We start from the raw sequence: 27,444 nt of genomic DNA on the forward strand, positions 1-27,444 counted from the left end.
AAACTCTTTTCTAATGTTTCAATCTCAAGATTTATTATATTCTAGCAATTGTAAATTATGACCATAATCAGGGATATATACAACACCAAGTAAGATTGAAGAGTGAAGACTATGTGTATAATTGAATCATTTTCTATAATGATTGTAGTCACGTTTATTTACAACTAAAATAGTTAACTCAAATTTGACAATAAAAACGTTTGATTACATACAGAAAGACTCATATAATTTAGAGTGATTTTTTTTTACTCTGCTTCTAATGATAGTTAAATTTTCTTCATTCTTTATTTCTCTAAACCCCCTAAAAATATAGAGACAATTAGAAGGGAAATTCTAATTAAGGGTTTTTTTATTTATATATATTGCATTGTATGCTTCCTGGCTCCAATTTTATTTTGTTCTATAGATGTTCTAAGAACAATCACACAATATATCAAAACAGCAAGCTCTAGTTTATTAAAGCTGAAAATTCAGTAAATTTTATATAAAATTAATATTTAAAAATTATTAAATAATAATTTAGTTAAATATATTAAATTATTATTTAACATTTATCAGTTATTCATCCTTTTATATAAAAATAATTGTCGGTGAATCTTTATTTTTATTAAAAAAATATATTTTTATTTTTTTCCTTTTAATGAACGTCACGCATCGAATTTATTTTTTCATTCCAAAATTTAATTTTAGTATTTCGTCTGAATTAATAACCTCAAATTAGTATTTTTATTTATTTTTTTCTTTTCCTTATCTCATCCAACCTTGTACCACTTTGATTCAGACCACCACACTTTCACGGGCACGGATTCAGTGTGTAGGAGAAGTTTGCACACCAAAACGCCAAAATACTCTTTGGCACACCAGTCAGCTATAAAGTATTAAAATTAAAATATTTATTTTTATGCGGTCTTTTTTTCTAATTACACATAAAATAGAGGGGTAACTTTTTTAATTTTTTTAAATGAATATATTTTAGTATTTCACTTAGTTGTTAAAAGCTGCTAATCTCCTGCAAGTTCTCTTTCTCTCCTTTCTTTGCGGTCGCAAGCGCACCCTCCTTGCGCACCCCCCTTCCATTGTCTCCACCGCCAACAACCACTCAATCCTCCACACTGCCTCTCCGATACTCTTTTTCACTACCAACCAACTCTTTCTCTTCCCCACTCAGTCATGATAGTTTCGGCCCTGTCTTCTCTGGCACGCAATTCACTGTCACACTCCGTCGAAAATTGCAGTGACTCATACCATCCATCCCTTTAGAAGTGTCCACATTCTTATGTTCAACAGTTGGATCCACTTCTATAGTATAGAGATTGGTAAAGTCATTGACTAAAGTTGGAATCTTTGTGAATCGCAGTTGAGAAGGAAATTGTGAGCTGGGTTGGTGAAAATTATGAACATTGGCGAAAAGAATCGAGAGTATTGAGTTGCATGTGGTTTAGCCAACACTACCTTTACCACCAACGAAAACTCATTTAAAAATTTTTTGTTCTAGAATATTCTGCACCGTTCTTTTTGGCTGATCCGCCATGGCTACTGCTTCTGTTTCTCTTTCAACTGCGTTTTCGAATATTCTGTCAAAGTCTAAAACAAGTTTCGGTGTTTTTGAACAATTAATTAATTATAGTTAATAAAATTATTTTAGCAATTACTAATTTTTCATAACATATTATTATAATTAATAAAATTACTTTAAAATTTTTTAGATTGTATTACTATAATTAATAAAATTCCCAGAAATATAAGTAATTAATTTAATAAAATTAATCTAAAAAATACTATTTTTTATAGCATATTACTATACTCTAAATAATTAATAAATTTTTATGACATATTACTATAATTAATAAAATTAATCTAACAATTATTAATTTTTCATATCATATTATTATGATTAATAAAATTACTTTAAAATTATAATAATTTCTCATATTATATTATTATAGTTAATAAAACTACTAAAAAGATAACTAATTTCCTAAATCATATTACTATAACCTATAAAGTTATTTTAAAAAATTACTAATTTCACATAACATCTTATTATATAATGAATAAAATTATTCTCTATATCATTTAACTATAATTAATAAAATTAACGTAACAAATCACTAATGTTCAATATATATACATTACTAAAATAAATTAAGTTACTTTATAAATTACTAATTTAAAATTTAGAGTTTAAAATTTAGGGTTTAGGTTTTCTTTTCTTCTTCTTATCCTCGATATATTCCATCTTATTATTTGAACGTTAGAACTTTCTACATATATTTTCTTTTTATTTTCGATTTATTTCACAAGTCAATAATAATACCTATCAATTATTTAATAAAATTAATTTAAAAAATACTAATTTCATATTCTATATAATTAATAATTTTTTATGACATATTACTATAATTAATAAAATTAATTTAACATAATAATTAATTTCTCATATCGTATTAACATAATTAATAAGATTATTTTAAAAAAAATTTAATTTCTTAGATTATATTATTATAATTAATAAAATTACTAAAGAAATAACTAATTTCCTAAATTATATTACTAAAACCTATAAAATTATTCTAAAAAATTATTAATTTTATATAACTATCTTATTAAGATTAATAAAATTATTCTCCATATCATTTAACTATAGTTAATAAAATTAATATAACAAAATTATTAATTTTTAATATATATATATAATTAATCAAATTACTCTAAAAATTACTAATTTAGAGTTTAAGATTCAGGGTTTATAAGATATTTATCTGTGTGTAATATGAGACATCTTCTTCTTCATATTATTTTTTTGAATTTTTTTATGTGTACTCTCTGTACTCTTTATATACTCTCTATCTATACTAACTTCTACAGTATCTTACTATAATTAATACTCTGTATAATTAATAATTTTTCGTAACATATTACTATAGTTAATAAAACTAATTTAACAAAATTGTTAATTTTTCATATCATATTAATATAATTAATAACATTATTTTAAAAATTTACTAATTTCTCGAATCATATTACTTTAATTAATAAAATTATTAAAAAATAACTAATTTCCTATATTATATTATTATACTACATAAAATTATTCTAAAAAATTACTAATTTCACATGACATCTTACTATAATTAATAAAATTATTCTCGATATCATTTAACTATAATTAATAAAATTAACGTAACAAAATCACTAATTTTCAACATATATATTGCTATAATTAATTAAGTTACTCAAAATATTATTAATTTCTCATAATATCTTACCTTAAAAAAATATATATTTTATATATTTAAATATTACTCTTATCTTATATATACAAATATCACTCTTATTTTATTTTTATTTTTTATCTTTCTTTTATTAGATTTTCTTAATAAAACAAAATAATTTTTAGAAAATATTAAAAATATTTTAATTGATAAAATTAAAATATTATATGGATATTTATAAAAATTTTCAAATATTAGTTTGACTATAACAAAATATATTTGGAAGTTTCGAGTTGGGAGCTCGTGATTTGGGTTTTGGGGTTTTAGAATTGGAGTTTGGCGTTAAAATTTTTATTAATTTTTTTTTTCAATCTCTTAAGTGAGTATGAAAAAATTATGTCATTTGAGGCCTAGTTCATTGATCATTTTTTTTTTGACTTTTTTATTTTTATAAACTAAATAAAATACAAATATTCTATAGTTAAAAATAGACAAAGTTCATATGTAAAATAATATGAATATGGTTATTTGTATTGGTTTTGCACATGCATTTCAAATTTTAAATTATTATTTTTTAATTTAAAAATTTTATAGTGTTATTTTTTTAAATTTTATATCATTATTTTAATTTATATTTTATATAATTAATAAATTTTCATGACATATTACTGTAATTAATAAAATTAATTTAACGTAATAATTAATTTCTCATATTATATTAGTATAATTAATAAGATTATTTTAAAAAAAATTTTAATTTCTAAGATTATATTACTATAATTAATAAAATTACTATAAAAATAACTAATTTTTTAAATCATCTAAAAAAGTACTAATTTCACATTACATCTTATTATAATTAATAAAATTATTCTTCATATCATTTAACTATAGTTAGTAAAATTAATATAAAAAAATTACTAATTTTATATATATATATATATATATATATATATATATATATAATATTAATCAAATTAATCTAAAAATTATTAATTTAGAGTTTAGGATTCAGGATTTATGAGATTTTTATTTGTGTAATATGAGACTTCTTCTTTTTCATGTTATCTTCTTGAATTTTTGTGTGTACTCTTTGTTTTTTCTGTATACTCTCTATCTATACTAGCTTTTATAGTATCTTACTATAATTAATACTCTATATAATTAATAATTTTTCATTACATATTACTATAGTTGATGAAATTAATTTAACATAATTATTAATTTCTTATATCATATTAATATGATTAATAAAATTACTTTAAAAATTTACTAATTTCTCAGATCTATTACTATAATTTATTAAATTATTAAAAAAGAACTAATTTTCTAAATTATATTACTATAATTTATAAATTTATTCTAAAAAATTACTAATTTTACATGACATCTTACTATAATTAATAAAATTATTTTTGATATTATTTAACTATAATTAATAAAATTAACGTATCAAAATCACTAATTTTTAATATATTTTACTATAATTAATTAAATTATTCCAAATATTACTAATTTTTAGAATATCTTATTTTAAAAGAAAATTGAACTGAATTATTTAACTCATAATAATTGGTTTAGAATATATAATTAATTTTTGTTGGTGACTCGAATATAGAATTAATTTAAAATGTAAAATTTATTTATTATTTATTTTTTCTTTTTATAAAATGTTTCATCTTTCTCAAAACTCCAACAAATAATGACCAATTGATAAATCTAACCAACCTCATTTTTTCGCTTTTGTTTAACCAAAAATAAAAAATCGTAAATTGTAATAATCCAGAAGATCTTGTTGTGAAACTCACGCTCTCTATAAAGTTGTTGTGGAGTCCAAAGTTTCACTGAGTCCAGAAGAAAGATGCCGGAGAAAACGGTGCCAAAGCCGCCATGGCCGATTAGAGAGGAGAAGGAGTTGATGGCGCGACGAAAGAGTGAGTAATAGATGCAGTGGAGAGGTTTGGAGTCGTCGCCGGCGGTGAAGATAGTGAAAGACGCAGTGCGCTTGCAACAGCGGAGGTAGAAGAGGAAGTCAAAGGAACGACGAAGAGGAGGAAGGCATCTGCCCTGTGTACACGCGACAGCATCTCCCTCCTAATCTCATCCCTACCATACCGTAATCCTCCTCGTCGGGGGCATCTGCGCCATGGTTGTTGTTGAGGCGTTGCTGCACACCTGAAGTATTGTCGTCTGTCGCGGTTGCGGGCGTTGGGGATGCAGTCATCGGAGGTGAAGAACTGTGTACACGCTGTGCTTTCATCGGAGTTGAAGTACGATCCTCTTCCACTTTGGTTTGATGCTCCTACTCCGGCGTTTAATAATTTGCAAAATAATACAATAAAAAATATTTTATTCAATAAAATTTTTATCAATTTTGAATTAATTAAAATATCTAATTTTTTATTTTTTTATATAATACCACAAAATATTTTAAATTTAACAACAATAACCATCATAAAAGTAATATTTATAAAGTTACACATTGACACAAAAATTGTATAAAATATTAATTAGCCAATCATATGAAACTAGGTTCAGAAAGATCTTTACCGTTAAATTAAAAAACTTACAATAATCTAATGGTTTCACATTAAAAATGCTCACCGGTCAGCCAAATCATTTTTTGGCACTTCAATGTGCAAACACGTTTGACATATTAAAACTATTACATTATAAATGCACTCAATTTTACATCTTTAATAATTAATTTGAGTTAATCGAGTATTATTCAACTTATTCGTCCACCTAAATAAATATTAGAAGTTTGAATTCTATATTGTAAATTTAGCAATTTCGTTTACAATATTCTTATATGATTTTCGTTTTTAGGTTCCTGGAAGATCAGGCAATGAAATCAAGTGTTTTTGTGAGACAAGAATGAAGAAGCGCCCAAGAGAATGGTTAGCAGAAGATCCTCCACAAATGCTTCAACAAGTTCTTCATAAGCTTCATCATCGTCATTTAATTCGGTCTTAGCTTCATGTTACCCTAAAAATGATCTCAGTAGTGTTGAACCGCCGCCAAATATTTCTGCTGCAAATCCTCCACAAAATCATAATAAGAAACAACCTAATCAAACTTTTTCTTCTTCTTACACCAATAATAATGCAAGCTTTATATTGCCATTAACCCCTATGTCTCCTTGTTATAGAGCATCATCAACATGGTCATTACCTCAATGTAAAAGTGGTGGTTTATTGAATGATGTGGTGATGGAGGGTAATGATCTTTGTCCCAAGGGAAAGTCAAACAAGGATGCACCCATTGTTATTGGTAAGGAGGAAGAAGAATTAGCTGATAAAAGGAAAATTATTGAAGAGCCACCATTGCCACCAATTGGAACCAGTAAAGAGGAAGAAACAGCCACCATTATTGCAACTCAAAGCTCTTCTCATCAATTGATTTCAACAGGTGAAATTAAACTAACTTAATTATGTTTTCACGAGTTTGATTATTATTATTGATAATTCATGATTGTGTGTTATATTGTATACAGAGAAGAATGATAATGGAGGTTGCAACAATAACAAGGAGGCACTGAATAATTCCATGCACCAACAAGTGGACAATGAATTGCTTAACATACTTAAAAATACTCCACTGGCTATATTTGCCAGTGCATAAGTGGTACAAAGTTGATGATGACAAGTACTTCCCTCATGATGATGATGGAGATTGGAATGTTGGTAACTTATGGAATTTTGATTCATTGTAATAACTAAAGAAATCGTAGATGTGTTCATTCATATATTTAGAACAATTAAAAATCCAATATGCTATGTTAGGATTATAAGTTAGGGAAGCAGAAGAACACATTGCAATTTGAAACTGTGCAGGTTAGGGCAATTAAATTTATTGAGTTTTTTTTAGGTGTCTTTAACATAATATTTATTATAAAATATGGTTTAGACATTTTAAATTTGAGAGACTAAAATGATAAAAATTATAAATTTAAAAAATCATTTTAAAAATTTAATCGGTATTTAAACAAATTTTGTTTTGTAAATATTCTGCGAGTTCCTGTGTACTTCAATCCCCACCTTATCTTTATTTATTTGTGGGACGAGTCTCTGTCTTCATAAAAATTTTGCAGGTTTTATTAGCTTTTTCGTCGCTGATATGAATTTTTTGGACATCTCTAAGTAAAATATTCATGTTTAAAACTTTGTCATTAATAAAGTAAGAAGAATATATATATGGTGAAACTCAGGTGCAGTCGACTTCACGTGAAATTGATAGTTAAGAGTCGTTAGATGAAAATTTAGTCAAATCAGTCAAATCATCTAACGACTCCTAGTTATTAACTTCACGTGAAGTCAACTGCACCTGAGTTTTCACATATATATATATATATATATATATATATATATATATATATATATATATATAAATTCAAAAACTGAACACACGATTAATTTAAAAATGATTTTATTATGAAAATAATAATTTGCGTTGCATATTTTAATATTGCAAAAATAAAAAGTTAAGTACTTTGCTTATTATGGATATAAAAGTGGGCGGTGGCTCCTGTGCGATACAACTAAAAGTCTGATGAAATTAGTTTGAACTTAAAGTCTCTTTTTATTTAAAGATTTTAAGTTGGAATTTTATTTGCTATAACTCATCTAAAAAATTTTTAATGTGTTGTAGTACCTAAGATGAAAACAAAATCAATAAGTGTAATTCATTAACCTAAAATGGATTTGCGGATTAATCAATCTAACTTTTTTCGAAAATCATAAAATTAATTAAAATTAATTTAAGAGTTAAATACTTTATTTGTCTTTAAGGTTTTGGGTCAAAATCAAAATTGTTTTCGACATTTTTTTTATTATTAAAATCATTTTTAACGTTACAAAATATTATAAAATCATCCTTTTATCCATAAATAATATTTTTCAGACGATTTTGCCCTTAAAGATGCCAATAGAGAAAAAAAACAAAAGAATTTTGGCGACTAAAGTATGGTGTTGTATGAGAAAGCGGAGAAGATGTAATTGATCCAACAACTTTTGCCATGAGAGGTATTCTCGCCGCCAACGGCCAAATCGTGTATCTGCGGTTAATTTGGTCAAATAATAATTTGTTATTTTCTAGATTTTTTGGATCTCAGCCAAATTTCTGCTCCTTCTTCTCTCTTTTTTTCTCTTCTGTATCTTTTTTCATTGATTTACTTTTTCTTTATTTTTATTGTTGTTATTGATTTTGGGTATAGTTAAAGTTAGATTTGTGATGATTTTTTTTACAGTAAAAGAAGAAAGGACTAAGGCATAGGTGTGATAGAGGTGGGAGGAGTGTTGAGGATGGAGAGTAAATGGTAGAGACAAAAAAGAGAGAGAGAGAGAATTTTATGTGATTTTTATGTGAAAAGAATAATTTTAAAATGATTTTTAACGTTGAGCGATGATGATATTAATAAGAAAAGGTTGAAGACGATTTTAATTTTAACTCTAAATATTAAGGTAAAAAAAATACTTAACCCTTAATTTAATAAAAATAATAGATAAAATATTAGTTATTATTCAAGCACAAATAAAAAATACTTAAATTATAATATAACTTTTTATAATTTTTTAAATTCCCAATATTAATAAAATTGTCTATTAGAATATCGTTTTTAAATTACTGTAAAGAATAAAATAAATTATCTAAAATGTGTCACATAATTTGGAGGATATATATATATATAATAAAAAAATAAAAGAGGTATGTTTAGATATCACAACTAGAAAATGGATAAATACAGACAGATTGAGTCTTTATTACAGACGAATTTTTGGTTACCGACGAAATTACCAACGGATTTTGTCCCTCTGTAAAAGCCCCGTCGAAAATTATTTACCGACGGATTTTTTCCCGTCAGAAAATTACCGACGGATTTTTACGATTTACCGACGGATTTTCCCTCTGTAAATTCTCCCTCCATTTCCTGAAGGCGACAAACTTACAGATGGATTTTCCATCTGTAATTACAGACGGATTTTCAGACGAATTTTTTATCTGTAATTACAGGTAGATTTTCAGACGGATTTTCCGTCTGTAATTACAGGCGAATTTTCCGACAGATTTTCTGTCTGTAATTTACAGACAGGTTTTCCGACGAATTTTCTGTCTGTAAATTAAACTTTGGAAAATCATGATTACAGACAAAAAATCCGTCTGTAAATCCGTCTGTAAGGTAAAATAGAATTTTTTTTACTTTTTCTAATTACAAAATAAACTTATTTTCATACAAAATAAATATAAATTTAATACAAATTTTTATCTAATTTATATATGAAATATTTATAATATTTCAAAATATAAACAAATTCATCGTATTATCAAACTAAAAGAAAAGTATTATAAACAAGTAAGTCAATATAATTCAAAACATAAACAAAATATATTGATCATCAATTATAATAATAAGTAACAACCATACATCAAAGTGTGTTGATACATTAACTATAATTCAAAACATAAACTCAATGTATTGTTCAACTATACTAAGTCCTACTCCACTTTTGTTGAAAGCTAGAGATTCCTCAAATATGATGCCTACATATCCTATTACAAATAGTAATGCCATGGCAAGATCCTGCAGTCATGGTCACAGACTTGTAAACATATTCCCAAATGCAAACACTTCATGTTGAAATATACACAAGTGAATTTCAACTAAGAGGACATTGATAGACCTGATTTGCAGCCACCCAAGAATGGTTAATTGCCACTGCCCCAGTTGCAGCTGCTGCAAATACCGCAACAGCTTTGAGCAAATCAGTCTTGGGCTTATAACTGTCCTCAAAATCTTGTGAGCTTGTTTCATGGAGTGAACATAGGGGATCACAGTTTCAGATTCAGTTGGTAAGTCCTGAAAATATTTATACGTGAAGTATGAGTTAAGCACTAAGCTATAAGCAGCAGATATGTAACTTTGCCACATATACAGAGGTTTATATTTTATTTTTATTTTTAAGTGGAGTTGATATCATTAGGTTCAAATTCAACAAACTTTCCAGAAATTTTGAATCTTGCATTGGTTTTTGAGGTGCCCTTGACTCAAAATATGCAAATCAGTATCGAATATACAAATTCACAAACTTTGCTATAAATGGGTATCCATAAGAACCAGGATCTGCTGCTGGGAAGAAGCGGAGGAACCTCTGGCCTTATCTTCTGCACGCGCCAAGACATGATTACGGAGCAAGCTGGGCCCTCTGATTCTACAGAGAGAGGGGGGCGAGGATTGAAGAGAGTGAAGGCGATATCTCTATGAAGGCAGTTATTTCAAGCAAATGTTCAAACTACTCAAAATTAACCAACTTATAATTCATTTCATGTTCATGAGTTGAACTGAAACATCAGTCAAGTTTGAAAATGACAAAGTATAACTTGATGACTAGAGTCATTCATTACCTGAACTAAGAATCTAATCAACTACGTCCAGTTTATGTCCTTGAGTTGCACTGGCATATCAGTCAGAATGGCTCAAGCATCAGTTTAAGAAAAGTAGAGTTCTTTTTTGTTTGAAAATTTAACGTATGAAAGCTGAGGGTATTTCCATAACACCAGATATTAACATACACAAGATTAACAAAATGTTTAGACAACACGTCTTGAAATCTCACCTTGCTAGGCATTATCCAGAAATAAATTTCAAAATGATGCAGATGGAGTTGAGAAGTATGAGAGGAACTTTTAGGTATTGAGTTGCGTAAATAAGACCTATGAGCTCGCCTTTGAAATATTTTGTCCTGCCACTTGAAAAATCAGATAAGCCCCATCCTTTAGGTGCCAGAAATCGGTCCTTCTGAGGCAGTGGGGTGGTACTGAAAAAAAAAATCTTTCAAGTGATTACAACACAAGCAATGAATATTTGCCTCAACATGAACAACATAAAGCTAAAAATATACAAACCTGAAAAATGACAATAGCTGCTTAAACGCATCTTCTAGTTTAGAGATATCTTCAGCAATCAAATTATTTTCATTGAATACAATGGAATCACTAACTGTAAAGTCCATTCTACTGCCAAAAAACTCAATGCTGCTTCTCAGTCTCCCACTTCCTTCATAAAAGAAGTCCCTTAGCTTTCTTCTAGTTAACTCAGTTTTTAAGTTCAGTGGCTATGAACATTATTCCACTGCTCGTCTTCAAAAGCTCAGCTAAATAGAATCATTTTGCCCTGCCATTCATCCACTCACGTTTGTCATTGTTAAAGATTTAATTTGTCAGAACTTGCAAACTTAAAGCTTTGTGAGCTTCAGTTTGAGGGACATGATATCAAATTCAGCTGTGGCTTCTAATTAAATTGATTGTTCACTTGAAGATAAATGGCAGAAGAATATAGAAACTTACTTGGCTACCCTTCTGTACAAGGCTGGCAATATCTTTCAAGATTGGCTTAGCAAGGCACTCTAATCGGCGAATTCCTCAGTAGAATCAAGTTCCCTCTCCTTTTCATCATTCAGCTGCAATGGTAGAGTGCCACACACATCTGATTCCAGAGGCATAGAATCCAAGTCAGAAGCCGAACCGGTTGCACTTTCAGTTCTAGCTAAGGGCAGCTTCCTAACAGCACTAAGTATCCTTGTGACTTTGAGCAAGGTCTCTTCGGTATCTCTTGAAGTCTGAGCCGGCACATCGAACCTAAAGAAACGTTCTAGAGACACCAATTTGGCAAGTTCATCTTGGTACTGAAATTCATGTCCTTCCCGAACCTGTTTCATGAATTAAAGGGAAAATCATACTAGTCTAGAAACAATAACAGGGCCAGAGCTTATATGACAGAGCTTAATTGAAGATGGTGACAGGATAATTTTGACTAACCAAAAATGCAGTCTCATTATACGACCTTAGAACAGTAACCACAGCCAAATCAACGATCATCAACGACTCCAGGAGCCTCCAATTTTCCAGATTCAGGCCAAATCAAATGCAGAATTTTCACTACTCAGTAACAATTCAGCAAAGCTAGCAGCAGAAAATTCAATAATCATATATCTCCAATTTTGGAATTCAGATTCAGAATATAAAATTGCAGAATTAGAGTCTACAACATCAAAAGCTTCAGAATCAGCAAGGAATCCAAAACTTACAGAAGAAGTTCACATCAAAGGAGAAGAAGGAGACTCATCAGATTTCATTTTACATTTTAACCTCAACAACAAACAAAATCAACAGAGCTGGCAGATCGAGCAATAATTCAGCATTCATCTTTGTCTATTTATGCAGAAAACGAAGAAGAAGCAATAGATTTGGCTGAAGAAGAAGAATTAGCTTTCAATTTTGAATTTCAACCAGTATAATCAAGAGCAATTTCAGTTCGAGCAGGATTCCAAAATTCAATTCCAAAAACTGCAATCAAAATTACCTCTCATTCCAGAACACACAAGAGAAGAACACCTGGATCTACATTTGGCGCATTTGGAGGAAACGGCTCGGGCCGATCTGAGGAGGAAGTTGCCATCCAGGGCAGCGGAGTAGCAGCGGAGGGGTTGAATCGCCGTCGGCAAAGTTGGAGGGAGATGACACCGTGCATGAAGGAGGCGGATGGGCCCAGAGCGGTGAGAACGACAACGACGCGACTACCTCCGTGACCATCAGGGCAGAGATCTTCCCTGAAGGATGAGTGCAGTGATTCCTGAACCGGTGGATGAGGATAACCAGCGAATGGCCGTTGCTGAGGTCAGTGATGAGATTGTGCGACGCGAGCGGCGGCGGCAGCGGTTAAAGAAGCTCGTGGACGGTGAGAGAGCGTGGACGGAGAGAGGAAGAAGTTCTTCACTTGTGTGGAGGGTGAATGAAGCTCGAGAGACTAGGGTGTAAGTTAGGGTTAGCTCCATGTTTTCAGACGGAAATTTTTTAATTACAGTCGAATTTTTCTGTCTGTAATAATTTACTAAAATACAGTATTTTGTTTATTTAATTACAGACGAATTTTCCGTCTGTAATCATTTCTTTTGAAAAAAATTAATTTTACCGACAGAATTATCGACGGATTTTGTTTTCTGTCTGTAATTTATGCTAATTCATTTTTTTTATTTTCCAACAAAAAAATCCCTCTAAAATTCTGTCTATATTTCCGTGGGATAAAATCCGTCGGAAATATCCGTCTGTAATAACTATTTTCTAGTAGTGTATTTAATTTTTAAATGTTGTATATATATTTTTAAAGAGTTTAATTTTAATGTACTGATAATTTAAAATATTTTATACAGTCGCACAATCACATTTATTTTTTTAAATAATTATTCATGCGGTCAACGTTAAAGACAATTATTTTTGTTGATATAAAATTACATCATTAAATACACGTATAAAATTATTTTACACTAACAATATATCAAATTTAAATTTTTTTATAGCATTCATGAAACAGTCCGCTAGACAAGCTAGTGGCCAGTCCTATCCTACAAAAACTCGTGAGTTTGGCCATTTTCTTAGTTTAACTAATTTAAAATCTCAAAGTTAATTCACATTTTAACAATTTGATCTATCAGATTCTGTTATTTTGATAATCTTATTACTTATTTAATTCCAACTTACTTGTATATTTTAATAATTTAATTATAAATATTTAGGTAGTGTAGACATAGTTGTAAGAACGGAATCGGTGATAAAATTAGTCAGATTATTAGTTTATTGATTTAATTGATAAATTAATGGTTGAACCGATAAAATCGATATCGCGTAAATAAAAAATATAAAATAGTCATAAACTTAAAAAATTCAAAAAGTTCTTCACCAACATTTTAAAAATAACCAAGTTTCAAATTCTAAAACAATATAGAGTAATAAAAGTATAAAACAACAGCAACCCTAAATTTCCTATTCCCTATTCAACAACCTTAAATTCACAGAATAAGCAGATTTATATTAAACAGATTACTTCAATATCACCTATTTTTACAAGCAGATTCATACTAAACAGATTCATAATTTCAACAAGCAGATTCAAACAAAATAAACAAAAAATTTCAATAAACAACTTCAAACAAATTCAACAACCTTAAATTTCCTATTCAACATCACCTATTTCAACAAGCAGATTCATACAAAAATTCATAATTTCAACAAACATATTCAAGCAAAACAAACATCAAACAAAACATTTTCATAATTTCAATTTTCAACAAGCAGATTCCAACACCACACTGAACAAAACATATTCATAATTTCAATTTTCAACAAGCAGATTCAAGCATCAAATAGAACAAAACAGCACAAGAGCATTAGAACAGAACAAGAGCATTAGAACAGAATAAGAGTATTAGAACAGAAGAAGAGCAATAGAAGAAAAATCTGTCTGACAAAGCATTAGAAGAACAGAACAACTTCATAGTTTACAACCAAACAGAACATAACAAGAGCATTAAAAGAAGAGCACCAACCTGTTTGACAGAACAAATAACGAAGACGACAGAGACCGCCAACCTGTCCGAGAGAGCAGATGACGGAGACAGCACGACGATGGCGACGATGAAGCGAAACAAGGAGAAGCGACGAATAGGTATCGCGGTTAGGTGAGGTGAGGTGAAACGAAGAAGACGACACAGACCGACGAGCGGCGGTGTGGCGGTGAGTGACACAATGAGGTGAGGTGAGGTGAGGACGTGAGGTGAGGTGAGGGGGGAGGGTTAGCCGTTGTTTAGGAGATTAGGGTTGGGGAACAGGGATGGGGTATTGGGTAAGGTTCGAGGGTTTTTTTTTTTTTTTGAAAAACTAAAATGACATCGTTTTGGTAAGTAAATTAAAAAAAAAAAAACTTTCGAACTGGCCGAATGAAAAAAAAACTGTCGATTCTCTGGATTTTATCAGAACTGGATGGTTCAATTTGATTCTCTCCGATTATGTTCTTTATCCAGTCATATTAATCAACCGAATCGGCTAGAGATCTACTTCATCGATTTTTCAATCGAACCGACTAATCCGGTTCGATTCTTATAACTATGGGTGTAGATAAAGTAAATGATATTAATGGCTAATTTTATATTGTTTTTTAATCAAAACAAGAAAGGAATAAATGCCTAATTCATCCTAAAATGGTCCTTATCAAGTAAAGAATATTATACTCTTTATTAATTAAAAAATATAAAATATTAATTTATTATATTTTATATTAATGACACAAATTTAAAATTTAAAATTTAGAATTTACGTTTTAAATTTTATAAATTTAGAGAGTAGAATTTATAATTTTATGATTTAGAGTTTAGAGTTTAGAAGGTAAAATTTAGAGTTTATAGTCACTACAAGAAAAACAATGAGTACCGTCAGAATTATCGTTGAAATAAATCCAACGGTATAAACCTCATTGATAATTGTTTATTGACAGTTTTTTCGTTCGCCGCTAAATACCGGCTTAGCGGCAGATATTAACTCTCAATTGGAGAAATTTTAGAGCTTGTTACTGTCAGATTTATCTCTCTGTAAATTCGACGATAATCTTAAATTTTATTTTTTTTAAAAAATTATTTAAAAATTCAATATATAATTTTAAATGTTTAAATTTAATAATTTTTAAACTAAAACAATTCAAAATTTAACAACTTCCCATAATAATTTGTCTATAAGTTTTCGTTAAAAATTTACAAATAAGTTTACACATCAAAGTTTAAGAACAAAGAAGAAAAATAATAATTACTCGTGTATGAAAAAAAGTAGCACTATAAATATATACTCTAAATTCAGAAAAGATGAACTTACATAAGGTTCGATATGAAAAACAAGATACTTCACGGTAACTAAGTAAATTGCATAGTTAAAACTATCTAGATAATAAAATATTAAAAAAATAATTATAAAAATGGTATATCTATTTAAGATTCAAGGTAAACCACTAACATGCTTGTGTATGTCTCTCAAATGGTATATCTATTTATGATTATACAATTTCAGCAACTTACAAACCTAATTGGAAGTTTTGCATCATAAACCTACTGTCTATAGACGAATTCCCTAGCTAAATTATACCCTACCTAACCTAATATTATTTAATTTCTAAGTACACTAAATTAATATAACAAACTCTAATCACACACTTTATTAAAAAAATTAATCAATAATTTAATAAAATACCTAACAAAATCCTAAATAAACAAAAAAATATGAAAAAAATATAAAAACTATAGAAAATTTACCTCTGGTGGTGGCTGTAAAATGGTGAAAGCATGGTGGTGACAGAAGGCAATAGTGAAACCTATAGTGGTGCAGTTAGGGTTTAGTAACATAACAAACAACCAAAAGAAAAAATGGACAACAACCTTACCTTAGCGCGATGGACCTCAGCCACGGTAATAGTGACAATGCAAGGCGACGACCTCCAATCGACGGCAAAAGACACCAACAATGGTGGCACGGCGGAGGCTCAAAGATTCCAGCGACAGTGATGACAACGTGCTGATCTTCAACGACAATGTGGCGAACTGATAGCGACGGTAGTTCCAGGTGGTGGCGGCACAACCTTCTTTAATGGATCAGAGAGAGAGAGAGAGAGAGAGAGAGAGAGAGAGAGAGAGAGAGAGAGAGAGAGAGAGAGAGAGAGAGAGAGAGAGAGAGAGAGAGAGAGAGAGGGGTTTCGCGTTTGAATTTTATCCCAAATTTACCGTCGGATTTACCGATGGAAAAATATGACGATAAAATATTCGTCGTTGCCTAAACGATGCGTTTCACTAAATTCTGTTAACGTCGAAATTTTTCGACGGAAAATCTGACGGTAAATTCGGCGCTAATAAAATTAATTTTTGCGCTTCTATTTACTGTCGAATTTAGTGGCGAAATTTTAAATCCGACGGTAACTTAGTTGAGGGGTGAATTTTCACTCGTAACCGTCGAAAAATCTCCACTAAATCCATTGGTAATGTTCATTTCTAAATCTGACGATATTCAACATATTTCTTATCGTGAGTGTAAAATTTAAAATTTTAAATATAACTTTTAGAGAATTATAGTGAATAATTTTTTTAATTTATGCAATGTTAAATTTTATATATGAATCAAATTATTATTATTATTATGCAATTTTCAGTGTAAAAAATTAATTAAGAATCGCAAGTGTTTAATCATGAACAATATTTCATTAGGAAAAATATTACACTCGTCTTTATGTTATCTTAATTAAGAGTTTTCCCAAAAAAAAAAATTGCTTGGTTCATTTATATTATCAACACATTGTAATTAAACTTTCAATACATAATAATTTGTAATAATATAAAAATAGTGTACATAATAATTAACGAGGTAATGTCTAAAATTATTCTTAAAATTTCTAACTCATTTTAAATTAGTTTTTTATTTTTTAAAATGACTAAATAAATCTCTCATTTTTAAAATGCTGAATTCCTATAATTAATTCAAAAGTTATCATATATTTTTACGTCACTAATGTGTACATAGTTAAGTGCCAAGTTAACTACACGCTGATATAAAAGTCAAGCAAATTTAAATATGAATAATTATAAATATTTTAAATCTAAGTGTTAGAACAAACTTTATCAAAACTTTTAAATGTTCCTACACTTACTCCTTCAATTGTCATTTTTTAAAACCACGGTTGCAATACCAATATTTGGCAGAGGTAATTTGGAATTTTATGGTTTCGTTCAGTGCTTTTTACTGTTAGTTGGTTATTTGTTGGCTCTTTTTAAAAACTTCAGTAACAATTAGTTTTTCCAATTTTGAAAAGCAGTTAATCAAAGAGTTGTGATAATTTTTTATCATGTTTAATTAATTTGTTTCAAAATAAATACTAGAGTTAATATATGTATATGTAGTACCAGCCATCATCACCATAGAATGATTAGTAGTTAGAAGAGGCTCAAATTTGCTTTTCAATTTTTTCTTGTAAATATTTCACTAATAAAATATAATATTATATTGTAGAGGTGAATTTTGTACGTGAATCAGAAGAAGAGTTTGTGAGAGAAAAATGGATTCAAGTACTGAGATGAAAATGCAGCAAGTTTCTATTTGGGTACGACAGATAGAAGCACTGGTTCCTCTAGCACATACCCATCTCCATTGATTTCAAATCGGAACTTCCTCAACCGCCAATCCTCGCTACTCTTGACATCATATCTTTTCTCAAGAACTAGAATGGCAAGATATGCATCCTTTCAATCGACAGTGGCGGTGCCATGCGCAAGATCATTGTCGGTAAAGCCTTAGCCTATCTTAAAAATTCTCTCAAGAAGTCTAAAGACCCCAACATCACAATCGTCGATTACTTCGATGTTGTTGTCAGTGCTGGTGTTGGTGGAGGCATCTTCACTTCTACGCTATTCGTCATCAAAGACCACAAACATTCAATTTTTACTGTTGGATACACTTGGAGGTTGTTGGCCAAGTAAGGTTAATGGAGGGACCATTTGGGATTTGTTATTCGAAGAAGAGAGAAACTTAGTTTGAAACGGCGTGATTTTATTATAATTGGATATTAGACCTGAATAATGTCGTTTAGTAAATTGTCAAAATTGGTATTTAATTGTACACATAAATAACATTAAAATGACTGATGACATTTGAACTAACAATAATTTACGATTTAAGATTGAGTGATATATTTAGCTATTTTAAAAAATGACAGACTTAATTAAAATGAGTTAAGAATTTCAAATACTATTTAGAACTGTTACGGACCGCCGAGTCCAACCCACTAGCCGTTGGATCGGGGCACCACTCCTGACCCAGGTCCAAGGCACCCCTCACAAAAAAGAGTCCGACGGGTCGGGTCTTAGAATGCCCGACCTAGGGCATACCCGACTTACCATCTGTATGACCCAGGATACCGGTCGGACCAGTACCTTCGGATCATGACCCGAAGCCCCGACCCGGGATCCGGAACGACCTGTCCTTCCTATGTGGATTACGACAACTCATGGAAGCTTCTTGGGCAGTGGGCTAGGTCATTCTCTGGGCCTGCCCCGCACAGTATAAAAGGGGAGAGGTCAGCTCTCCCTCCAAGGTACGTAACATTCTTACCTAATTCGGCTACCACATCGTACGGACTCTGACTTGATCGTCGGAGTGTCCTTACAGGTGGCCACCACCCACGCTTCACACCGCCTCTGGCGTCACCAGTTCGCATCTTTGTCTTCACTCCACGTCAATTTAGGGTCTCACCCGCTCCCCTACTCATCACCACCTGACCCGTCGAGTACCCGAGATCATCAGGTAACGAACATTGGCGCCGTCTGTGGGGACCCTGTAAACATGGAGGGACTTCCCATGTCGGAGGAGCTTCGCGAAGAAGGAGGGACTCGCCTGAGTAGGGCGAGTTCGACGGCTCGTACTGCCGAACGCCCACGTTCCTTTGTTCAGCCTGACCAACAGATTTACACCAAAACCCCCGAAAGGCGTCCCTTCAGAGGGACAGGAGCCGATAGCGCCAAGATCATGCAGGAACTCAGACACAGAGTACAAAACCTAGAACGAGAGCTGGCAGTGAGGAGCCGATCCCACGGAGACGTCAGCCACTCCCGCGGCAACGCCAGCCGATCTCGCACCTGCACCCGCTCTCCTTACCGAAGACTAGAGAGCCGAGAAAGGAGTCCAATAAAGCGCGACAAGGCACACACGCAGGCGACCTCTCGACCTCACCAAGGCAGGTCCGAGGGCTACGGGGAATCCCAAACAGGGAAAGCCAAGAAACAACAAGAACCCATAATCATGGGGGCCACCCACTTCCACCCCTCAATCCTCAAGGTCCGGCTTCCGAAGAATTTCGACAAGCCAACAGACATGAGGTACGACGGGACCAAGGATCCCCAGGAGCACCTAACAGCTTTTGAAGCAGGAATGAACTTGGAAGGAGTAGGTGACGCGGTCAGATGCCGAGCATTCCCTGTGACACTGGCCGGCCTAGCGATCCGATGGTTCAACGCCCTCCCACAAAGGTCCATTATGACCTTCGCGAACACCTCCCAAAGCTTTCTGGCTCGGTTCACGACACGTATGGCGAAGGCAAAACACCCGATTAACTTGCTAGGGGTCACCCAGAAATCCGGGGAACCGACCAGAAAGTTTCTGGACAGGTTCAATGACGAATGCTTGGAAATTGACGGCCTCACGGACTCGGTCACTAGTCTTTGCCTAACAAACAGCCTGCTAAACGAGGACTTTAGGAAGCACCTCACAACTAAGCATGTGTGGACTATGCAGGAAATTCAAAGTGTGGCCAAAGAATACATCAATGATGAGGAAGTTAGTCAGGTTGTAGCAGCCAATAAGCGGCAGCTCCCTAACCCTTCCGCTCGGTAGGTCACCCAGGTGGATAGATTCAAGGAGGCCCCCAAGAACGGAACCCCAGCCAAACAGCATAAACAACCTCAACGGGTAGGAAAGTTCACAAATTACACGCCACTCACGGCGCCCATAGTGGAAGTTTACCAGCAAATCGCGGACAAGGGAATCTTATCCAGACCCAGGCCGTTGAAAGAGAGAACGAGAGACAACAAAAGCCTCTACTGCGACTATCACAATGGTTTCGGGCACAAGACCCAAGACTGTTTCGACCTCAAAGACGCCTTAGAACAGGCCATCCGGGAAAGAAAGCTGAATGAGTTCTCCCGACTTATCCAAGAGCCAAGAAGACGAGAACGAGAACGCTCAGAAGAAGATCGAAGCAGGACCGTCAAAGTGAGACAAGAACCCGCAGGGACCACTGACAACCCCTCGACCTTTGTGGTTAACGTCGTGATCGGACGCGATACCCTCCCCTCCCCAAAGTCTAAGTCAGCAGCAAAGAAGGATACCCGGATCCTCTCTATTTTGACGGGAGGTCCCACCACCCTAAACGGAGGACCTCCCATGATATCCTTTGGCCCATAAGACCAGTGGTTTCACGACCTCCCTGAGAACCCTCCCATGGTGATCAGGGCAATGGTTGGGACCTGGTTGGTCAGGCGAATTCTCGTCGATACTTGAATTGACTCCAACATCCTATTCGGGAACGTGTTTGACGCCATGGGAGTTAGGGAGTCCAACCTTAAGACTCACCAACACGGTGTCATGAGGCTAGGCGACAACTACATAAAGTCCGACGGGACGATTTCACTCCCAATCTGCCTTTGAGCTGGTGACGTTAGGAGGTCGGTAATGGTGGACTTCGTAGTCCTCAGAGACTCCACGGCCTACAACATCATTTTAGGAAGAAAAACCATCAACGAATGTTTAGTTGTGATATGCACCAGATTCCTAATAATGAAGTTCGTGACAGACAAAGGAACGGTTAGCTCCGTTAGGGGAGACTTCGAAGTGGCGGTCGCCTGCGACAATGCCAGTCTCTCCCTAAGGAAGGAATCCAAGAAGGCGGCCGGTGTGTTCTTGGCCGATCTAGATGTGAAGGTGGAAGACAAGCCAAGACCAGAGCCAGAAGGGGACATGGAGAAGTTCCAAATAGGGAAGTCAGCAGAACAGTTCACCTTCATAAACAAAAATTTGCCCCATGAACTCAAAGGCCCCTTATGGAAGTTATAAGGGCAAATGGCGACCTCTTCGCATGGACGCCGTCAGACATGCTGAGCTAGGATCCCGATGTCATATCCCACCGACTAGCCGTCAAACCAGACGCAAAATCAGTAGCACAACGGTGAAGGAAAATGTCCCAAGAAAGGGCCAATGAGGTCGCCAAACAAACAGCTGGGCTACTTGAAGTAGGGTTCATCAGAGAACTCGAATACTCGACATGACTATCCAACGTCGTCCTAGTCAAGAAAGCTAGTGAAAAATGGAGAATGTGTGTCGACTACTCTGACTTGAACAAGGCATGTCCTAAAGACTCTTTTTTCCTCCCCAACATCGATGCCTTGGTAGACTCGGTAGCAGGATATCGCTTCATCAGCTTCATGGACGCATACTCCGGCTATAATCAGATCCCGATGCACCGACCTGATCAAGAAAAGACAGCGTTCATAACACCAGGAGGCACTTATTGCTACAAAGTAATGCCATTTGGATTAAAAAACGCAGGGGCCACCTACCAAAGACTGATGAGCAAGATTTTCCATGACCTCATCGGCAAGACGGTAGAGGTCTACGTCGACGACGTCCTATTAAAAACGGCAAAACCAAGCAGCCTGATGGACGACCTCCAAACTGTCTTCAAAGTACTAAGGAAATTTAACATGAGGCTCAACCCACTCAAGTGTGCGTTCGCCATGGATGCCAAAAAATTTCTAGGCTTCATGATAACGCAAAAGGGGGTAGAGGCTAACCCAGACAAGTGCGAAGCCGTCCTCAAAATGACAAGCCCAGGGTGCTTCAAAGACGTACAGCGACTAACCGGGAAGCTCACGGCTTTATCTCAGTTTTTCGGAGCCTCGGCTGAGAAGGCCCTCCAATTTTTTAACCTAATAAAGAAAGGAATCATCTTCGAATGGACCCCGGCATGCGAAGAAGCATTCAGCCATTTCAAAAAAGTGCTCTTAAAACCACCTGTGCTCAGCAAGCCCAAAGAAGGAGAACCCCTCTACCTGTACCTAGCAGTGACTACACAGGCCATGGCGGCAGTCCTTGTTCAAGAAGAAGACAAGACTCAGCGTTCAATATACTTCATCAGCAAAGTGCTCCAAGGAGCAGAGTTAAAATATACCAAGCTGAAAAAATTGGCCTATGCCCTATTAACCTCGTCGAGAAGGCTCAAACAATACTTCCAAGGGCATAAGATCATCCTAAGAACCGACCAGGCAATTCGGCAAGTCCTCCAAAAACCCAACCTTGTGAGGAGAATGATGGCATGGGCAGTAGAACTGTCCCAATATGACTTGCAGTACGAGCCCAGACAGGCAATCAAAGCCCAGGCAATGGCAGATTTCTTGGTAGAAGTCGCAGGAGAAGCACCCGAGATATCGAGCACACGGTGGAAGCTCCACGTTGATGGAGCATCCAACCAAACGTTCGGAGGGGCCGGGATCATCCTCGAGAGCTCGGCAGGGGTAGCTTACAAGCAGTCAATTAGGTTCGATTTCTCAGTCTCAAATAACCAAGCAGAATACGAGCTACTAATAGGAGGGCTAGTCCTAGCCAAGGAAGTCGGAGCATCGAGAATAGAAGTTAGTAGTGACTCCCAGATCGTCACATCCCAAATAAACGGCAACTACCAGGCCAGGGACACACTACTGCAAAAGTATCTAGAAAGGGTAAAAGAATTATGCAAGAGCTTCAAGGAAGTCATAGTCCAGCATGTCCCTAGGGAAAGGAACGTCTGAGCAGATCTTCTTTCCAAGCTAGTAAGCACCAAACCTGGAACAGGAAATAGATCTCTAATCCAAGGGCTGGCAACAGAACCAGCAGTCATCCTATGTGCAACCCAGACCCCAAGCCCTCCCTCTTGGATAGACACCATCTTTTGATACCTGGAACACGGCGAAACGCCCCCAAACAGAAAAGAAGCACAAGCAACCAGGTGGGAAGCCCCAAGTATGTGATCATACAAGGACAGTTGTACAAACAAGGGCTCCACCAACCCTTGCTCAAGTGCCTACGCCCCGACTAAACGGACTACATCTTAAGCGAAGTCCATGAGGGGTATTGTGGTCACCATATCGAAGGAAGGTCGCTAGCAAGAAAGATTATCAGAGCAGGCTATTACTGGCCCACAATGATGTCGGACTCCCAGGAGTTCGTCAGGAAATGCAAAAAATGCTAAGAAAATGCCAACTTCCACAAAGTCCCACCTGAAGAACTCATCCTGATGATGGCGCCCTGACCTTTCGCCCAGTGGAGAGTCGACCTCTTGGGACCATTCCCACCCAGGCCAGGACAAGTAAAATACTTGATAGTAGCCATAGATTACTACACCAAATGGGTAGAAGCAAAGTCGTTAGCCAGCATATCTTCAACAAATTGCCAGAAATTTATGTGGAGGCAAGTAGTCACAAGATTCAGAATCCCAGAATCCGTCATATCGGATAATGGGACACAATTCACTGATAAGGAATTCAAGGAATTCCTCGAAGGATTAGGAATAAAGCAAAAGTTCTCCTCAGTCGAACACCCTCAAAGCAATGGACAGGTGGAAGCGGCCAACAAAGTCATCTTAAAAGGGCTAAAGAAACGACTTGAACACAAGAAGGGCTCATGGACAGACGAGCTGGACTCAGTCTTATGGTCCTACAGAACCTCCCCCTAGTCATCTACCGGCGAGACGCCTTTCTGACTCACATACGGGGTCGACGTAGTCATCCCAGTCGAGATAGGGGAAACAAGCCCAAGATTACTCCTTGGGGTAGGGAATGAGGCAGTCGAGAAAGACTTGATTAATGAAACAAGACAAATGGCACACTTAACAGAAACAACAATCAAACAAAGAATAGCCCTAAGATACAACGGTAAAGTGCTGAAGAGAAGCCTCGGGGAAGGCGACCTGGTCCTATGACGTAACGACATAGGACCACTAACCCCAGGAGAAGGCAAGTTGGCTGCAAATTGGGAAGGACCTTATAGGGTAAAAGAAGTCCTCGGTAAAGGCGCATACAAGCTAGAAAAATTGGATGGAAGCGAGGTGCCGAGGACATAGAACATGGCAAACCTAAAAAGGTTCTACTCGTAGGGGGAAGTGACCTGACGGCCTGGCAACACGGCCACGTTCGCTTTAGTTCCTTTAATTTTATTCCTTTATTTATATATCGTACTACCACTCTGTTTTAAAGTTTCACATATGCATATATATAATAAATTTTGTTCTTTGCAAGATTTACGACAAAACGACATAATGGCGCAAACGACGAACGGTCGATCTAACGGAAACTCGGAACTGATCACCCCGAGAACCAAAGGGGCCTAAGCTTAAAACAATTAGCAAGTAATAAAGAGCGGTAAATACCATAAAAGTGATCAACCAAAAAGGCCACGACGGCCCGGATAAAAGAAAGCAATAAAATAAAGCAAAGCCGCGACGGCCCGAACAGGTGAACAACCGCTAATGAAAACAACATTGAAATAAAAAGTTAAAGTGTTCATTACAGACGAAGGCGCCTAAACAGGCCCATAAACAAAAGGCAAAAATCACAAAGTAAAAGGCAGGAAGAACAAAAGACAAAGAGAGACGTCCACTTCAGGGCTTCAGGATATCAACAATCTTCCAATCCTCAGCTGTCTTAAGAGCACCCACTTGAGAAAGATCGAGGTCGGGAGCCAACACAGCAACCTGAAGCTTAATTCCTTCCTCAGTCAGCTTTACGACTTCCCGGGCCCCCTTGGCAAGATCTTTATTCTTCTTCTTCAAGACAGCCATCTCCTGACAAGTAGCCTCGACCGAGCCCTCTGCCAACTTCAGCTTTTCCTCTAATTCCTCAACCTTTTTCTTAGCTGCAGTAGCCTCACCACGAGAGGCATTCAAATCCTTCATCAAGGCAAGGTTCTGTTCCACCAGCCTGTTGATCTCCTTAGCATCCTCCTCAGCCTTCTTCTCCTGCTCAGACAACTTCGTCTTCAGAGACTCCTCCCGATATCTCGAATCTGTCAGGTCTTTTTGGGAGTCCCGAAGCTTCACTTCCATAGCATGATAATTCCCCAAGATAGGCTCCACCTTCTTGGCAATAGTTGCTGCTCAAAGAAGGCTACGATAGATCCACCTCGCCTGCCCAGAAAGATCGGCATCACGGAAAAACTCGTCGGTGCCAAGAAGTAACTGGGTTTCAATAAAGCCCACAGCATTGAAGTTTTTTTCCATAACCGAAAGTGTCTTCCCGGAATCATGTTTCCTTTTCTTAGGGTTGCTGACGACCTTCAAGTCCTCACCAAACCCTAGATCCTCCTCATCAAAGGAAACTTCCGCCTCCACACTCGGGTTCCCCGAGGTGTTCTCAGGAGGGACCTCAACCCTCTCCGGCTGACTTTGGACGGCCCCATCAACACGACCACTACTTTTCCCGACATCCCTCTGGTCTTGACTTGCCAAAGGAGTCGCCGAGGAATTGTCACCACCCTCGTCATCCCCTTGGATGAGGCTCATCAGGTCAGCCAGGATTTTCTTCCCACCAGCCGTGGAAACTACAAGCAAAAAGACAAAGGTATAAGTAAAAGAAGAGCAAAGTGCTAAAAATGCAAAAAAGTAAAAAACTCACCAACATACGACCGACCGGCTTCCCGGTCCCCCATAACCATGCGAGGGTTAAGATTTCTCTCGCCAAAAATTGCCAATAAGATATCAACAATGTTACGATCTTCCGGATTCAACCAATCATAAGAAATTTTTATCAGATAATTGGATCCCGCCCCGAAACTCCAGTAAGTCGGGATCTGCCTCTCCCCCTCGACAGTAAGCCAGAAGGGTTGATGACCTTCAATGGGCCTAACCTTGAAAAAAGTAGACTTGAAGCCATGGTTGGAATCCTCAAAAAGGCCAAAAATCCTACGACCTTGTTGGACCCTAAAAGTCATATATCCCTTTTTTGCCTTCCCCTGGCGAGAAGGGTTCGTGAGAAGAAAGAGGTAGAGGAAAACATTTACAGAAGTTGGAAGCTCCAGATATTCACAAACCATCTCGAAGCATCGGATGGCAGCCTAGCTATTTGGGTGCAATTGTGATGGAGCAACATCACAACGATTCAACAAACCCATGACGAAAGGGGAGAAGGGAAAACAAACCCCCAAAGTCGTGAACATGGGTTCATAAACCCACAACCAGTCGGCAACTCATGGAGCTGCCAAGTTCTTCTGACAGACACGCTCCCGAGCTACAGGAACATAAGCTTGGTAAAATGCCTCCTCGGGACTACCCCCACATAAAAGCCCTGCTTGGCGCAAATTCTGAAGGCCCTCCTTCGTGACCTTGGAAGGAGTGTCCCTCAAGTCGGAAGACACCCAAGCGTAATCATCAACAAAGTCGGCTAGCGGTCGCTGAGCCTGATTCGGAAGAACGAGGCATTCGGCAATACCTACAGCGGGGGCACCACTCAGTCAGAACGGGAGGTCGGGAACCCGTAAAGCAGGAAAAGAAAACTAAAAACTCCTCAAATCACTCCCTACGTTAACCCAACACTAACCCAGAACCTAAAGCAAAACCCCAGGAAAACTCAGTGGCGCCCCCTCTAAAAGGAAAAAAACAGCAAGAACAGACAAAACCCAGGCATGCATACGAAAAATGCACAAAAAAGAACATGCAAAAACCAAGAGGAAGAAGCAACCAAAAAGGGGAAAACCATAAAAACAATGTACCAGAAATGTAGAATCCGTAAAATGACGAGCAGTAACGAAGGATCCGAGAGAGAGAAGGGGCACCAGAAGCAAGAAGAAAATCAAG

At 35.5% G+C, this 27,444-nt stretch overlaps 1 protein-coding gene across 42 annotated transcripts; it reads right to left on the reverse strand.

The window, feature by feature from the left end:
- Nucleotides 1-9,578: 9,578 nt before the first annotated feature.
- Nucleotides 9,579-15,134, reverse strand: LOC112706997 (uncharacterized). Of its 42 annotated transcripts, none has more exons than XM_072201076.1 (9): nt 12,574-15,115; nt 12,299-12,385; nt 12,030-12,173; nt 11,559-11,920; nt 11,118-11,385; nt 10,829-11,029; nt 10,617-10,666; nt 10,302-10,423; nt 9,579-10,071 (listed from the first exon to the last, which is right to left on the reverse strand). In XM_072201076.1, the coding sequence occupies exons 3-4, from the start codon at nt 12,087-12,089 to the stop codon at nt 11,618-11,620; spliced, it is 363 nt and encodes a 120-aa protein (XP_072057177.1). In that variant the 5' UTR covers nt 12,090-12,173; nt 12,299-12,385; nt 12,574-15,115; the 3' UTR covers nt 9,579-10,071; nt 10,302-10,423; nt 10,617-10,666; nt 10,829-11,029; nt 11,118-11,385; nt 11,559-11,617. The 42 variants fall into 42 exon arrangements, with proteins under 42 accessions (XP_072057177.1, XP_072057188.1, XP_072057200.1 ...); XM_072201087.1 differs by lacking the exon at nt 12,299-12,385 and having other exon boundaries at nt 9,579-9,795; nt 9,896-10,071; nt 10,330-10,423; nt 14,594-15,003; XM_072201099.1 differs by lacking the exon at nt 12,299-12,385 and having other exon boundaries at nt 9,579-9,795; nt 9,896-10,071; nt 11,118-11,268; nt 14,594-14,985.
- Nucleotides 15,135-27,444: the final 12,310 nt, after the last annotated feature.

This window comes from Arachis hypogaea, chromosome 8 (assembly GCF_003086295.3).
Source record: "Arachis hypogaea cultivar Tifrunner chromosome 8, arahy.Tifrunner.gnm2.J5K5, whole genome shotgun sequence".
NCBI lineage: Eukaryota > Viridiplantae > Streptophyta > Magnoliopsida > Fabales > Fabaceae > Arachis > Arachis hypogaea.